Here is a 17,494-nt window from a genome sequence, read left to right on the forward strand (position 1 = left end):
AACCTGCGAAGAGAGCCCTGCTATTGGGCGAGGTACAGCGCCAAGCCCCGGGCCTGGGTCCAACCAGTAACTAGAAGCCACGTGAGGTGGCTGAGCGCTGCGCTTGGCAGGAGCGATCATCAGCCTCAGCCAAGCCGCTGCACCCGACCGCGGTTGTTTCCCTTCCCGCTGCCTCTGGTTTCACGGGCGAGGGCGCTGCCAGAGCCAGCGCGCGGCAAGGCCGTCCCGCCCCGGGCCGACAGCTTGACAGGACACAGCCCGTGCGCTGCACAGCTGGGGATCGGGGCCGTGCCGGCTAATGGGCCACCGGCTCCGGGCTTCCAGAAGGAAGGGGGGGGGGAAAAAAAATGACACCTCCCCGTCGGGGAATCGAACCCCGGTCTCCCGCGTGACAGGCGGGGATACTTACCACTATACTAACGAGGAGCTGTACGGCGCTGCCTGCGCGCTCAGCCCTTAAGTCCTTTTCTACTCGCCCCTGGTTGGGGCTGGTTGACGCTCCCAAGCAGGAGTCGTATCCAAGCAAAGGGCGTTGGGCGCGGCTTCTTGCAAAGCACCACGGGCATTATTGGCCTCCAAGGCCCTTCCTCAGCCCCTTTTCCACCAGTGCGGAACTACCCGCCCCTGGGGGCCACATGCGGCCCCTCCCCTGCTCCGCCGCCACAGCCAGTTCGAGCCTGAGCCATGGCGGAGTCGGACCCGAGCTCCTTCACCTCCCCCGCCGACTATCTCACGCAGCACCTCTACCTGCGCTGCCGCGTGGACTTCGGCAGCCGGGCGCTGCGGGGCACGGCGGCCCTCACCGTGCGGGCCGCGCGGGACGGGCTGCGTTGCCTGGTAACGGCCCGGCCTGGGGTCCTGCTGCGGGGGGCTGCCCGGGAGTCTCCCGCATGGGCCGGGGTCGGGGGCGCGTCGGAAACAGCGTCGGCTGGGACCGCCGGATCCGGACCCCTCAGCGGTCCCGGGAGCCGGAGGGTGGGGGCGGGTCAGCAACATCCCCCCGCCCCCCATGGACACCGCGGGGCTGGGAGCCTGGGGCGGGGGTTAACCCCCCCCCCCGCCTGCCCGGCCGGGCTTTGAGCGGAGGGTAGGGAGTCCGGCCAGCGCCCGCGCCCTTTGGGGCCGAGCCGCGGGCGTGCTGGAGGCGAGGGGGTCCGTGTGTCCATCCCTCTCCCGCATCCCCACGGCGGGGCCCCTCTGCGGGCAGCGCTTTGCCCCCCGCGCCCCGGTCTCCTGTCCGGCCTGGGCTGCCTCGCGGTGCCGGGCAGGGCGGGGTCCGCGTTCCCTGGGCGCCCACAGGCCCCGGGGCTCGCGTGTAAGCGCCGCGCCTGGTGCCTCGGGGACCGATGTACTTTGGGCCCTTGGGATGATAACGCGTCTCGGGCTGAGAAATCACCACGAGGTGGGCAGGGCTCTGGATCCCGAGGTGAGACTGAGTGAATGTGCGGCGGGAACCATTGTTAGCAGGGTGGATAAAAATCAGATATTTTTAAAAAAAAAAAAAAATGTGCGGCTGTTGGGTTTTTTTTTTTTTTGTTTAAATCGGGGTTTTTGGATCAAAGGCTTTCTGAGGGAAAAGCCTATCTAAAGATAGTTTTAATTCAGATACACTATAGCTCAAAGGTATCTCATTATGGAATAGGGATTATACATTCTAATTCTATAGTGTGAGACAAAATAGTCACGTCTGTTTAAGAAAAGTTGTGTAAATGAGTTCCAATGAGTTCCGTAAAAGAGACCCAGTTTAGGAATAGTACCATAGAGTAACAACTATATTTTTTGCTCAAACATGAGAATTCAAGAGCAGTCCAGAAGGAAGACGGGCAGTCCTTAAGAAAGAAGTATGAAATAAAAAAGGTTACCAACTTGAAGATCCTGTATGTTCAGACGTGTTCCTTTCATCACTTTCAACGCAGCTGCCTCCTGAGAAGGAACACTTCTCATGATGATGTTTTATTCAGGCAATGAGGCCTCGGATTTCTTTGTTGTACTGTTTGCGTTTTGTACGCGTGCCGGTCTTACCCACAGGTAGAAGAACTTCATTAAAATATTCCTAAACTGGGTCTCTTTTATGGCCTGCTGCCATTCTAGGTTTTCTCTTCTAGTGAGCGAATGCTATGATAGATCTCAAATCAATGAAGGCTACGCACAGAAAGACTTCAAGACTTCTGGAATATGCTGCTTAAACAGTTTAACTTTTGTTTCTACTGCCTGTCCCTCCCTTCTTACATTTATCTCCAGATTTCTTCTCCTTGTCCAGATCTGTTCCGCCCCCAACAATCTTCTGTTCCTTGAACTTTTTGAAATTTTGCACTTTTAGAGAGAGATAAGGGATTGACTCTGTGTACACAAATTTGCAGAGGGACAATAGGGTTGCGGTCCTTTTCTTTTCTTTTTCTTTTCTTTTCTTTACATTTTTGCTGTTAACAAGCATGTTATCTCTGGAGAGACAAATCCACAGTTTGAGAACTGCAAAACTAAGCATCTCTGATGGTATCTTCTAGACTGAGCACTGAGTCCCATTGGGTAGATAGAAAGATTAATTTAAATAATCTGTACTGAAGCTCCTGGAACCCCATAAGATTGGGTCCCTAATCCATGAACTATTGAAACTCATTTACAAAATTTTTCTTAAACACGACATGAATACATTGTCTCATACTATAGAATTAGAATTTATAATCCCTATTCCGTGATGAGATGCATTATAGCTCAAAGGTATCTTAATTAAAACTATCTTTAGTCTTTTTCCTCAAAAAAGCATTTTATCCAAAAATCCGCTTGAAATTTTAAAAATCCGATATTTTTTTAAAAATCTTTTAAAAATCATTGATTTTTATCCACCGTGATCAAATTGATTTAAATCACTAGTCAGGAAAACTTAATTTACTTTAAATTAGATCCACTCTGATTGTTGGTGCATATTTTATGCAGTATAAGCCATACACTTGTAGGCTAGCATCCCTTAACTAGCATATGATGGCAACCATTATTTCAGACATTGTCTTTGAGTGCATTAAGAACAAGATAAAGGAAAATGTAGGTCCTAGCATGGAAGGTGAGCTGATGACCTCAATATATGGCTGAGGTGTTTAATGCCTATTTTCTTTCAGTCTTCCCTAGAGGTTAATAGTGACCAAATACTTAACACAGTTAATATTAACAAGGGGGGAGGGGAAGAAATGCAAGCCAAAATAGGCAAAGAACAGGTTATAGACTATTTAGATACCTAGGGATGGCTCTAAATCTAGTTTATGGCAAATCGGGGCCTGCCTACCAACATCTCTTCCCTCCCTCCCCCCCCGCCATGCCTCCTGCCTTGCTGATCAGTGCCTTCCCTTTCCTCCCAGTGCCTACCGCTTCACTGTGTCTGGAGGTCCTGGGAGGAAGAAAGGAGGGTGCAGCGCACTTGGGGGAGGGGGTGGAACTGGGTGGAGAAAAGGCGGGGTGGGGGCAATGGATGGGGTGGGGGCGGGGCCTGAGTAGAGCTAGGGAAAGCACCACCCCCAGCAGATAGAAACTTAGTGCCTATGCCCCGGGCCCTGCACCTTCCTAGGGACAGCCCTGGCTTGATGTATTCAAGTCAAAAGGGCCTGATGAAATTAATCCTACGCTACTTACAGACTAGCAGAAGCCATCTAAGAACCATTAGCAATGATATTTGAGAACTCCTAGAGGACTGGTGAAGTTCCAGAGGCCTGAAGAAGGGAAAATATAGAACCTATCTTTAAAAAGGGGGAACAAAGAGGACCCAGGGAATTATAGGTCAGATACTGGAACAAACTATTAAATCGTCAATTTGTAAGTACCTAGAGGATAATAGTGGTATAAGAAATAGCCAGCATAGATTTGTCAAAAACCATGTCATGTCAAACCAATCTAATTTTCTTGATAGGGTTACTGGCCTAGTGGATGGGGGGAGCAATAGATGAGCTATATCTTGATTTTAGTAAGGCTTTTAACACAGTCCCACATGATATTCTCATAAGCACAGTAGAGAAATGTGGCCTAGATAAAACTACTATAAGGTGGGTGCGCAACTGGTTGAAAGACCATAGTTAAAGAGTAGTTAACACTGGATTGCTGTCAAAGTGGGAGGGTGTATCCAGTGGGGTTCCACAGGAGTCAGTCCTGGGTCTCATGCTAGTCAATATTTTCATTACTGATTTAGATAAAAAAGTGGATAGTATGCATATAAAATTTGCAGATGACGCCAAGGTGGGAAGGGTTGCAAGCACTTTGAAGGACAGGATTAGAATTCAAAATGATCTTGACAAATTAGAGAACTGGTCTGATATCAACCCGATGAAATTCAGTAAAGATAAGTGCAAAGTACTGCTCTTAGGGTGAAAAAATCAAATGCACAACTACAAAATGGTAAATAACTGGCTAGGTGGTAGTACTGTTTAGAAAGGATCTGGGGGCTTATAGTGGATCGTACATTGAATAGTAGTCAACAATGTGATGCAGTTGAGAAAAAGGCCAATATTCTGGAGTGTATTAAGAGGAGGGTTGTATGTAAGATACGGGTGGTAATTCTGCTCTGCTCTGCACTGATGGGTCCTCCGCTGGGTATGTCGACAGTGGAATGTCTAGCCATATCCATAGTCTCTCAGTCACAGATGTGGTGAAATTAAATTAATGCATTTTTGGGGGGGAGGGGAACAGGAACAGTGTTAAATGCAGAGCTAAGAAATTGTGCTGTTGACTTCAACAAATCCTTTTCTACTCTAGATTTAACGTGGTTTACTAGATATTTGAACTAATACATTAGGCAGAGAGACTTTCAAGAACACAGAGCTGCCCTGGAAAGATACATTTTATTTACGAGTTTAAAGTGTTACTTAGGTATTTTGTAGTCAGAACCTAACATTTGTTTGGTTACAGGCTTTGGATACAAAGGACCTTCAAATATCTAAAGTGGCAGTTAACGGACAGGAAACAAAATTTGCTCTTGGACAAAGACACAGTTTCAAAGGGACACCATTGGAAATCACTCTTCCTTTTGAACTGAGAAGGTATGCATACCTGTTTGTGTCCTCCTTCTTTTTGTACAGACCTGCTAGGGATAGTCTACAATAGTGGCGTGCTAAAGTATTTACTGAAAAAGTGCCAAGTATTTCAAACAGTCTAGCACTTCCCATAAGTGATCACATTTGTACTCTGGCTGGTTTGTGCAAGTTTGCTTTTGCTCAGAATCGTGCTGATGAGTTTCTTTTATAGTTAACCTTACCCTAACTGGTTTCACTCATCAAGGCCTGAATTCTAGCCCCGAGTTCTATGTGTTTCTGCTGCAAGCTTGATAAGGGGGACTGCCCAAGATCTTCTGCCAACATCACTAATGCCTAAAGTGGTGTATAGAGTTGCAGTCTTTGTATTCTTTGCTCTTTATAGGGGCCTCTTCCTGCATTCCTGGCAAACCCCAAATTGCCATTGTAGTCAGTTGGGAATATGAGAATACAAAGAATGCAAGTTCAGCTCATCAGTTACAGCTGTGCAAATGCAAACCCTAAGAATCTGAACTCCTCAGGTTTTGGCAGCTCAGTTGAGAATGAATTAGTTTTCAGGAAGCTTCTTTAAAATGTTAAGTGAAAAAGCCACTGCCAAACAACTGTTGCAATGTTTTTAACAACTGAGACCCTACCATATTTGCTGTGTGATGTACTCAAGCTGAAAGCTGTATTTTGTATATTGGACTTGCCTGGTTTGAATTAGACTGGTTACTGAAATTGTCTGTTTTACGTCATCAAAACTGGCCTCTATTTCTGGAAACACAAGTTTGGGTCATGGTAATCACTAGGGGCTGTTGATTTAATTGCAGTTAACTCTCACAATTAACTCAAAAAAAATTAATTGTGATTAATCACACTGATAAGCAATGGAATATCAGTTTTTCTTCTATTTCAATTACAACACAGAATACAAAGTGTACAGTGCTCACTATATTTTTTATTACAAATATTTGCACTGTTAAAATGATAAACAAAAGAGAGAGTATATTTCAATTCATGTCATGCAAGTACTGTAGTGCAATCTCTTTATCATGAAAGTGCAACTTACAAATGTAGGGTTTTTTGTTACATAACTGCACTCAAACAAAACAATATAAAACTTTATAGAGCCTACAGGTCCACTCAGTCCTACTTCTCATTCAGCCAATTGCTAAGAGAAACAAAGTTGTTTCTCTTTCTTTTTCTTTTCTTTTTTTTCTTTTTTTTTTTAACAGGAGATAATGCTACCTACTTCTTAATTACAGTGTCACCTGAAAGTGAGAACAAGCATTTGCATGGCACTGTTTTAGGTGGCATCCCAAGATATTTACATGCCAGATGCGCTAAAGATTCATATGCCTCTTCGTGCTTTGACCATCGTTCCAGAGAATATGCATCCATGCTGATGACACTCATTAAGAAAATAATGTGTTAATTAAATTAGTGACTGAACTCCTTGGGGGAGAATTGTATGTCTCCTACTCTGTTTTATCCACATTCTGCCATATATTTCATGTTATAGCAGTCTCGAATGATGACCCAGCATGTGTTGTTCATTTTAAAAAGAATTTCACTGCAAATTTAACAAAATGTAAAGAACACACCAATGTGAAATTTCTAAAGATAGCTACAGCACTCGACCTAAAATTTTAGAATCTGAAATGTCTCTTCCAAAATCTGAGAGGGGTGAGGTATGGAGCATGCTTTCAGAAGTCTTAAAAGAGAAACACTCTGATGAGGAAACTACAGAACCCAAACCACCAAAAAAGAAAATCCAGCTTTCTGCTGGTGACATCTGACTCGGATGATGAAAATGAACATGCGTCTGTCCGCGCTGCTTTGGATCGTTATCAAGCAGAACCCATCATCCACATGGACGCATGTCCTCTGGAATAGTGGTTGAAGCATGAAGGGACATATGAATCTTTAGCGCATCTGGCATGTAAATATCTTGTGATGCTGCCTACAATAGTGCCATGCAAAGGCCTGTTCTCACTTTCAAGTGACATTGTAAACAAGAAGCAGGCAGCATTATCTTCTGCAAATGTAAACAAACTTGTTTGTCTGAGCGATTGGCTAGACAAGGACTTGTAGGCTCTAAAGTTTTTTACATTGTTTTATTTTTAAAGGTAGGTTTTTATTGTACATAATTTTATATTTGTAAGTTGAACTTTCATGATAAAGAGATTGCACCACAGTACTTTTAATAGGTGAATTAAAAAATACTATTTTTGTCTTTTACGGTGCCAGTATTTGTAATTAAAACTTTGTATTCTGTGTTGTAATTGAAATCAATATATTTGAAAATGTAGAAAACATACAAAAATATTTAAATAAATGGTATTCTATTATTGTTTAACAGTGCAATCCATCACGCAATTAATTTTTTTGACAGCCTTAGTAATCACCTCTTACTCCCTGTGCCAGTGGGTACTGGGAAGATTGTGGAAGTAATGGTCTCATCTTTATTTTTGTGGGTAAAATGGGAGACAAAGGAGAGTTTCACAGCAGTGACTCCTTTGGCTAAACATAAACATTACTGATAAGCTTTGAAGAAAGTCTCCTCTGGCTCATACTTCTTGGAAAGCTGGTAGCTGTGTCTTTGGGCTATACTCTTATAAGAGAAACAAGCAGCTGTCCCAGCCCAGCTGTGCACTTTACAGCATCTATAGAGAGAAATTGGTTTTAGATGCAACCCGGTTTGGGTGTGGGTGCTGGGGGTGTAACAAAACAGTGATATTGAAGAATGAGCTATATCTATAAGCACAAGAACTTAGTCGCATGGTGGATTTGATTTAAATCAAATTGATGAGGAAGACTGGGTTTTAATCATGGATTTCTAGATAAAAGTGCATTCTGGAATATGCTGCTCAAACAGTTTCACTGTTGTTTCTGCTGCCTGTCCCTCCCTTCTCACATTTATCTCCAGACTTCTTCTCCTTGTCCAGATCTATTCCGCCCCCACCAATCTTCTGTTCATTGAACGTTTTGAAACTTTGTGCTTTTAGAGAGAAGTAAGGGATTGACTGTGTACACAAATTTGCAGAGGGACAATAGGATTGAGGTCTGTTATTTCTCACCTTGATATATTCTTTATTGATTTTAAAACATTTTTGCTGTTAACCAGCGTGTTATCTCTGGCGACACAAATCCACAGTTTGAGAACTGCAAAATTTAGCCTCTCTGATGGTATCTTCTAGACTGAGAACTGAGTCCTGTTGGGTAGATAGAAAGATTAACCTAAATAATCTATGCAGAAGTTTCTGGAACCCCATAAGATTGGGTCCCTAATTCATGGACTGTTGGAACTCATTTACAAAACTTTTCTTAAACGTGACATGAATATATTGTCTCATATTATAGAATTAGAATTTATAATCCCTATTCCATGATGAGATATCTTTGAGCTATAATGTATCTTAATTAAAATTTATCTTTAAATAGTGTTTTTCCTCAAAAAGCATTTTATCAAAAAAATCCAATTTAAATAAAATCTGGGTTTTTTTTTAATTTTTTTAAAAAATCATTGATTTTTATTCACCCTGCTTAGTCATAACCATGTGTACAATATAGTGATTCAAATGAATTTTTGGGTAACTAAATAATAGTAAAAAGAAAAGGAGTACTTGTGGCACCTTAGAGACTAACAAATTTATTAGAGCATAAGCTTTCGTGAGCTACAGCTCACTGTACGGCTGCTACTCTGAAACCTGTCATTAAATAATAGTAGTCTGTTTGTTCCAATAATACTGCAAACTATTTGGCTGATCTATCTAAAATGTTTGACTAGTTTCTTCAACTTCTCTGAGTTTAACTACCATTCATTTTAATTTATGATTAGGGTTGATTTCAAAGAGAAATTCACATTTGTGAATCTAGGAACTTTCATAAAATGGGGTAATGATCAAGTACTTAAATAAAAATCACTGCTGTTAGTGGTTATATTGATTTATTTTTAGAAACTAGCATGTAGAAATTGTTCTTTGTATCTTAGTTTTCTTGTTAGTATATCCGCATTTGCCTTATCCACTGCTCTTTGCCTTATCCACTGCTCTTTGCCTTCATTGATTATGAACTGTTGAATCATGAGTTCTGAATAAAATTGGGGCATGTCATATTTTCTCTTTAATGGCATTAATCAAATAGGATTGTTCATATGCCAGTCTTTCTTCTTCAGCCATTCTTTTGCTTATATTCAGTAAATAGGATATTCAGTCTAAATCCAGTTGGGAATGCGATATTTTTTCATTCCAAAGTGCACAAAGCCCACTTTTTTAAGATAGGTGCAACTTGAATGTGTGATGATACATAATGGGCTTTATTAACTTCTGCCTGGCTCACTACTGTGTTTCCATACTGAAGTGGTAAGTAGCTTTTGATGGTAGGCTATTAAACAGTTGTGGAAACCTTCGTGAGGCTTCTTGAAGGAAAATCCAATTTCTAGCTCCTCCCCAACTGAAAAGAAGAGAAATCTCTGATTAGAAGATGAAATAGAGAACTTCTCCTGGGAGGGTATTAACATTCAAAACCTAATGGGTAGTTGTTGGTACATTTGTATCCTAGCCACAAGCAAAAAGTGGCTTCTATGCACAACTTCATAGCTTCACTTCAGCTGAGACAGTGTTGCGAAACTCTCTGTTGTACAATATCTTCTGAAAGGCTTTGCCTTACAGTTCACCTCTCTGACACACAGGGCTTGTCAGAAAATGCTTACCTGTTTATTTGTGCAGGGGACAAGATGTGATTGTGGAAAGTTCTTTTGAAACCTCTCCAAAATCTTCAGCTCTCCAGTGGCTTACTCCAGAACAGACTTCGGGGAAGAAACATCCATTTCTCTTCAGCCAATGTCAGGTTAGGAGGATTTTCTGAAATTAGATGTTGTCTAGATACCTTAATAATCCCTCATAGTTTAAAAAAGGGCAACAGAGGGGAAGACGCAAACTGTAGGTTTATTTAGTATAGGCTCTAAGTACTTGTATAGCTCTTGTCACATTTGTTCCTAGATGACGTTCGTTATCTATAGGGTAGTAAGAGAAAGTACAGCAATCCACAATTTTTAGTTATTGGCAAAGGCCAAGGATAAAACAGTACACAAATGATGGCATTATTAGTGCTGAGGCTATAAAACTTAATAATTGCCAACTTACTGTCACATCTCCAAACTACTTCCATTATTCAGTTCTTGCAATCAGTACATCATAGCAGTTAACTTTTTTTTCCTATAGCATTATGTGTTCTAGGAAGTTTTTAGCTATGAAAACTAGCATAGACCATCAAAAAGTAGGAAGTATGGATTCCCATTACAGTTAAACAAACTACCCCTGAAGAGTGTAAACAGTGGAAGAAGTGTGCTTTAAAATATTGGGTGGGGGGGCAAGCCTTCTTATACAGGGAGCTATAGTCCAGAGGAACAGATTTAACTGAAAGCTCGAATGGTAGAACCACACACATTTACAGCAGGATGATGATCTCAAGATACACCTCTGAGAACCATCCTGCAGAACTCGTGGCAGAATTTGGCCCTTGGATAATAAAACTAAAATAGCACAAAACCGTTCACCCTGAAACAGTTACAACACTTGTAGTATTTTGGCTTTGAATCTTGTACATATGTCTTTAACAACTAAGTCTTCAAGATCCATGTTTCAGTTTTTTAAAACATCTCAAACTAGCTCTAAAGTGGCACTGGTTCTTGCTCACATGCTCAGAGTCTAACTGGTTGTCATATGTGGGGTTGGGAAGGAGTTTTCCCCTGGATCAGATTGGCAGTGATTTTGGGCTTTTTCATGTTCCTCTGCATCATGTTGGTATGGTCACTTATCAGGATTATCTGGAAGATCTCATTTAATCATTTCTCTTGTTATTTTGGGGGCATTGGGCACTGGTGCACCTTGATTACTTGTATACTCTGCCTGTTGCATGAAATAGTCTAGTCTCCTGTGGGCTGTAATACTTTGGTCTAATTTTGGTGGTTGGGTTCACTGTGTGGGTCCTGGGTCATGATAGTGCTGCAGGTCAGATTAGATGATCTGGTGGTTCCTTCTGGCCTCAAATTATAAGACTGAGAAATTGTGCTTCCCTTCTTTGTCATTGAGAGTTTTTTCTGTAATGCTGAAGATGCATTAATAGCATACATGTAGTTCAAAACATACTCATTTCCCAGTATATCACTTGATGCTTCTGCAGTTGCAGTGAAAGTTGCCCTATACCTAGAAACATTTGCTAGACAGGCTTCCTTTCCTGTATCGGAAAGGAGCAGAACTGCCCCTTGAGGAAGGAACTGGGCTGTCAGGACTTTAACAGCAGTCTGATATAAAATGTTACAATTTTGCTGGTGATATTACATTGCCCTTCTGTTTGGCTCCTATTCTTCTGTCACTGTACACCATATGTTTGTGTAATGTATTGCAAAAGCTGCATATAAGAAATATCTGTAATTTGTCTTTTTCCAGGCTATCCACTGCAGAGCCATCCTTCCTTGCCAGGACACACCTTCTGTGAAACTAACCTACTATGCAGAGGTAGGTGAACACAAATCATGCATATCTGAATGAAGAGCACAACTAGAATGAGAGAACTTCTTCTAGCTGGCAGGCTTTTCTGTGAACAAGTCTGCTTGCAAGAAATTTATTGGAGCATTCAGATTTCACTGCCAGATAGCAACTTGTTTATATAAATTTTCACTCTACCCTGCAATTAAAATAGCTAGTCAATTAAAAGCTTTACACTTTTATCACCTGATGGGCAGCCTCTAGTAAGGGATGTGGAAATAGTGTGAGAATTCAATCTGTAGGTATATTGGCAGGCAGAGATTTCTTTGGGGGATTTCATATACAGACTGCAGAATATGGCCTATTATGAAACCACCGAATGGGGATTTACCTTACTATAGCTCAGAACTGCCTGTCTACCTGGTGGCATTTCCCTAACTTGTAAGGGGAAGGAATGTCCCCCCGGGGCACAAGCAATGCTGTGCTGAACGCCCCTCATATGAAAAGTAGACCATGTTGTTCAGATCAGTGGAGGCGCTTGTTGGTGTGCAGAGTAATCTGTTGAGGCTGCAGTGGGAGGACAGGTTTTCAAAGACCACAAATCAGCAGTCATTTTACCTGAAGTTGGTTTGGGAGTGGGGGAAGGTGAGGATGCTGCAGCCACAGAGATTTCATTTTATGTGAGATGTTGAAAAAGGGCTCTTTGCTCTCAGACCATCTGGGGAACTCTGAATATGGAGCTCAAGCTATATATTTTGTTCATTCACAGAAACCTATCATAAGCTTGCTTACTCCCTAGGACAGTAGTTTTCAAACTTTTTTTTCTGGCGACTCAGTTGAAGAATATTGTTGATGCCCGCCACCTAACAGAGCTGGGGATGAGGGGTTTGGAGTGGGGGGGGGGGCTGAGGGCTGGGGCAGAGGAGCGAGGGTGAGGGCTGCGGGGTGGGCTGGGAGTGAGGGGTTCAGGGTGTGGGAGGTGGCTCTGGGCTGGAGCAGGGAGTTGGGGTGTGGGAGGGGGTCGGGTTCTGGGCTGGGGGTGCAGGCTCTGGGGTGGGGCTGGGGATGAGGAGTTTAGGGGTGCAGAAAGGGGCTTTGGGGTGGGGACTCGGCAGGGGATTGGGGTACAGGCTTATCTCTGGTGGCTCCCTGTCAGCAGTGCAGCTGGGGTACAGAGGCAGGCTTCCTGTCTGTCCTCGGACCACACTGCACCCCCAGAAGCTGCCAGCAGCAGGTCTGGCTCCTAGGCGGAGGCGTGCAAGCGGCTCCGTGCATCTCTTGCCCGCAGGCACCGCTCCTGGCCAATGGGAGTACAGAGCTGGTGCTCAGGGCAGGGGGAGCATGTGGAGCCCCATGGGGGTGGGGGGCCCTCACCTAGGAGTTGGACCTGAGGGAGACATTGGGGGAGATTCTGAAAGATTACTGAATAAAGGTGGCCATGCAGGCTTTCTAATCTTTTTCTAAGCAATAATTTTGCCTGCAGAAAGAGCACTTATCTGGCATTTGTACACAAAGCATTCCATCTTGAATCTTAATTGACTTTATAGATAAACTTCCCTTTGATTTTCCATAAGAGTCTCTTGATTTAGGTAGATAGCTGAACAATGTGGGAACAGTTCTGTGGTCTGGCCGAGCATGTTGGGCCTTTCACCAGTTTATGGAAGCTACATCTGCAGAATCCACTGATCTTTTATGATGACTGTGGCCCTAAATATTGGAATGGGCGATGGCAATAGAGATTCAGTTCCAAAAAATATTGAATCAGTATAAACTGCCTCAATGACATGTCAAACTCTCTCTAAAAGGAATGAAGAGGTAGTAAGGACTTTTTTTAAAATAAACACAATTACAAAGTCTTCACAGCCTTACAAATCCTGTGCAATAAGGAAGGTTTGACCTATGGTACAGACTGATTGCTGAGTAATAATTCTAAACTAAAAATGTGGAAGTGTTTCAAAATACGGGAATGTTTAAAGCTATAGAGTCAACTTAAAGTCACATTGTGAAAAATCTATTTACAAGTAATGCCTAAGATTACCATAGCTGAAAGGTTGAAATAAAAATATTTTCATCTGTTGATTTCAGCTTGCTTACTTGTGCATTTGACAGCACTCTTTGTACAATTTTTCAATCTTACCCTGCATATTCAGTCATTTCCCTCTATTCATGTATATTTTTATTTTCGCACAGCAACAGGAGGGAGATTATTCAAATCAGGAAAATCTGATTGTAATACCACAAAAATTGGCATGGAGGAGATATTTGAAACTACTCTTAACTCATCTTACGGAGGGGTTAAATTTTCAGTTAACTGTCCCTTAAATTCATTAATCCTTTTTTTTTAGTCAACATATGAACAAAATGGTCTTGGTGTGCTGGTAGTGATGGGGTTTTTTCCCCTTTTTCTCCTTTTTGAGATAGTAAAAGCTGGGAGTCCATTGAGACAGTGAGTTGGGAATCTAAAAAGAAGAAAGAAACATGCATCATCTAAAGCAACACTTCTGGCTGATAAAGCATTGCTGGTTTTAGAGGGACGGCAAACTGTCTATTTCTACTTGATGTGAGATTCTAGTTGTGGCAGAGATGAGAGGGGGGAAAGAAGTTAAATTATGTAAAATATTAGCTCCCACTACATTTAGGTCATGCTACTTGCTGTAGCAGTTCTCAGCATGTGGTACAATGTTTGAGGGTGGCTAATGCTGTCCAAAGATGACTGATATCATCTCAATTGTGCTGACTTAAACTCCTTCATAATTAAATATTTCCTCTGTCATTATTTAGGTGTCTGTTCCTAAAGAACTTGTGGCTCTCATGAGTGCCAATCGTGATGGAGAGATGCCAGACCCAGAAGACTGCAATAGGAAGATATATCGTTTCAGTCAAAAGGTAAGACCCACGGTCTTTTGTAAATCAAAACTAGGGAACTCTATGAAGCCAGGCACAGATTTGTGTTAATTTAAAGTATTGTGGGCATGAAACCTACGCAAGCACAGATTTGTGTGTGCGCTGTAATTTGTAATCTTTAGGCTCACGGAAACTTTACTGCACATGTGAACAAGATGAGATTTTTTATTTTTTAAAAAAGCACAAATTCCATGAAATAAATTCTAGTCTGATTATTGGCCCTAACAAGTAGGCTTGCCAAACTTGTCTAAATATTTTCCCTAGCATTTACTACCTTGGCCATGAGGGTAAGAGGCTGGTTTCATTGCACCTTTTTTTCTTTATCCTCTGAGATCTGAAACTTTAAACCATTGGCGACTTACCAACCTACAGTTTAAAGACCTGTTAGAATACAATTAATGGATTTGAGCATCTGTTCTTGAGTCCTTTGCAGTGAACATGTAAAACACATACCCCAAAATCATGTGGTGATGTGATCCTTTCAGTAGGTAACCATATGATCACAAATTATTTATTTAATGACAATTGTAATTATTTTGATAATAAATGAAGGATATAATCACAACATGGGAGTTTTTCCACAAGAAGAGGAACAAGAATTACAGCAGTTCATTTTGATCCCAAATACAGAAATCTTTTGTTTCTGTGGTTGTCTTCTATGTTCTTAAATCCCCTTCCTGCCTATGTTGTGGTGTTTTATGAAGCCCGTGTGTAGACTAATCTCTCTAGTGTTGCTCAATGTACAAGATACCATACACTGAACAAAACACATCTCTGAGGCTCCCTGGTGTATCTGCTATAACTTCAAATTGCTATGTTGCCATGAAACAGTGGCACTTAAAAATGAATTGTTACAACAGTAAAGTATACTAGCATGTGACTAATGTGAATTAATGCGAATGTGCAATCAGACTTTGCAAGAAATTATAGTAAATTTGGTATTTGTCAATATTGAATAGTGCATATTCCGTTTCAGAGACAGTGTTCTTGGGTCTGAATGTGGAAGAGGCAGGGGATTTAGGCTTGAAAAACTGAGGGAAGGTGTTTGCATCTTTTTGGAGTGGTTAGTTTGGGAAGGAGGAGCGTCCTGGAGAAGACCTACAGGAAGAGAGGGGAGGCTGGAAGAATTGTTTCATATTGGAATCTGGAAGGAGAATGTTGACCCTTCCTATGAGGATAAGAGCCCCATGGTATGGGGGGGGATTTGTGCTGGTGTCTTTTGCAATCCTTTTTTGAGATACTCTGTTTCAGCAACTGTCCCATCTTCTCAGCTACTGCAGTGTAGTTTTCAAAATGACAAAACTACCATACCCTGAACTGTGGAAGCCTGAGGTTTTTATATACTCCTGGGAAAATTGTGCCTTAACAATTCTGCACATAATATTTTAAAATTCTGTATATTTTGTCAAATTGACACAATATAATCATTCCAGTTTCAGTTTATTTTGGTAATTTATTTCAAAATACTTGTCAGCAATATTTGTCTGTAACAATACAGACAACAAAATAGATTCAGGAAATGCTGACCCCTAACCTCTCCCATTCAATTAGGCACATCTGCCCCGTCCCCGTGTGTCCCTACACCCTCCGTCCTCCCTGCACCCCCCCCATGTGGCACTGATTCAGTGCTGTCACCCCACTAGCTCCTGTGCCCCTACCCAAGTCTGTCGTCTCCAGATCCTGTGTCTGTCTCACTCCCAGACAGGGTGCTGTGAGAAAACAGCCTCTTTCTCTCTGCACCCGGCTGCTCCAGCCCTGCACCGTCTCCTGGAACCACAGCAGCCCCTGGTGGGTGAAAGGTGTAATTGCAGTGATTTGATGGCAGAATTTATTTTCTGAGGAGGAGGAAAAAATCTGCAGGTGACATGTATGCACAGTGGTGCCGAATTTCCCCAGGAGTATTGTGCAAGAGACCGGTTGTGAGGGTTAGGATTCCTTAGTTGCCTGTGGTACTGACGAAAGGAGGGGAGTCAAGGCAGGAAGAAACGGTGTTTTGTTAAACTGGGATTGAGATGCTGAATTGCAATACTATTGCTTTCAACACCCCGATGCCAGGTCTGATATAAACAGACTCCCCAAAGATAATATAGGACACACTGATCTCTCCTAAAGATAAGGTCAGGATGACAGGGTGATGGATAGAAATGTTTTGATCAAACAAGCATGTACAAGGTAAAGGGTGGTAACTAACCTCGTCAGAAGGGCAATAAGTAACTTGTTTGTATATAAACTTTTTTCCAGTTTATAATAGAGAGGTTGTAGAGGAGTTGTCTTTGTCCATCCAAAGGGGGAATGGAAAGTCCCACCATTCATTGAGCTGAGTCCATTGCAACAGGCATACATGTACTAATGTAACTGTAGACTTTGATCTGGGAATCTAGGACCGTGGTTTGTTGACAATAAACCTGGCTGAGTGCCTTTGCTATGGAACCGAGTCTGTGGTCTTTTTGGGCAATTTGATCAAGCTCTGCTGGGCCAGATATCTGCGCAGAGCTGGCACAGCACTCAGAAAGAACACACACACGTGCAGCCAACAACTAGCAACACGCTCTTGATCTACTTCTTTGGGCTGGGATTGAAGATTAAGTAGTCTACAAGTAGGTCTGTCACAAACCAATCATTCTCTTTTGACAGGATCCCTCGATGGCCCACAAAAGCTAACAGAACCAGGGTATTTATAGAAAGCCAGGAGGGAAGATGTGACATTTTTGTAACACATATCAAAGGTGGTTCCCAGGGTGGCTTTTGTATACTGTGAAGCAAGGAGATTCTTTTCCCCAAGAATCAGGCAGGCACAGACAATACTGAAGGGGTTTATTCACAGTAGTGGGAAGACTGATAAACAGCTTCAAAAGTGTGGAATTGCAGTGACCAGTTATATACCTTTTTCTTATCACTTCATTTTTTATCACTTCTTGTTCTTCCAGAGACAAACATTGTTTCAGAGACAGAGAAAGCACTTAACAGGATACTGACAGAAACAGAACATACACATCAAAACTATTTTGATTACATAGTTTATCTATTACTGCCAGTTGGTTCCTTAACAATAGAATCATAGAATATCAGGGTTGGAAGGGACCTCAGGAGGTCATCTAGTTCAATCCC

The 17,494-nt window shown here is 42.3% G+C and overlaps 1 protein-coding gene and 1 non-coding gene across 3 annotated transcripts in view; one reads left to right on the forward strand and one right to left on the reverse strand.

The window, feature by feature from the left end:
* Positions 1-354: 354 nt before the first annotated feature.
* TRNAD-GUC lies at positions 355-426 on the reverse strand. Its single transcript has one exon. It is a non-coding gene; the product is annotated as a tRNA-Asp (tRNA).
* Positions 427-485: 59 nt separating this feature from the next.
* LTA4H (leukotriene A4 hydrolase) overlaps positions 486-17,494 on the forward strand; it is a 31,129-nt gene continuing 14,120 nt past the window's right edge. Inside the window, exons 1-5 of one of the 2 annotated variants that reach the window (XM_038422721.2) lie at positions 486-837; positions 4,888-5,018; positions 9,722-9,842; positions 11,444-11,512; positions 14,264-14,368. In XM_038422721.2, coding sequence (XP_038278649.1) covers positions 685-837; positions 4,888-5,018; positions 9,722-9,842; positions 11,444-11,512; positions 14,264-14,368 — 579 coding nt within the window. In that variant the 5' untranslated portion in view covers positions 486-684. Of the gene's footprint in view, positions 838-1,022; positions 1,427-4,887; positions 5,019-9,721; positions 9,843-11,443; positions 11,513-14,263; positions 14,369-17,494 lie in introns of those variants that run through there. The other variant, XM_038422731.2, reaches the window with a different exon arrangement.

This window comes from Dermochelys coriacea, chromosome 1 (assembly GCF_009764565.3).
Source record: "Dermochelys coriacea isolate rDerCor1 chromosome 1, rDerCor1.pri.v4, whole genome shotgun sequence".
NCBI classification, from domain to species: domain Eukaryota; kingdom Metazoa; phylum Chordata; order Testudines; family Dermochelyidae; genus Dermochelys; species Dermochelys coriacea.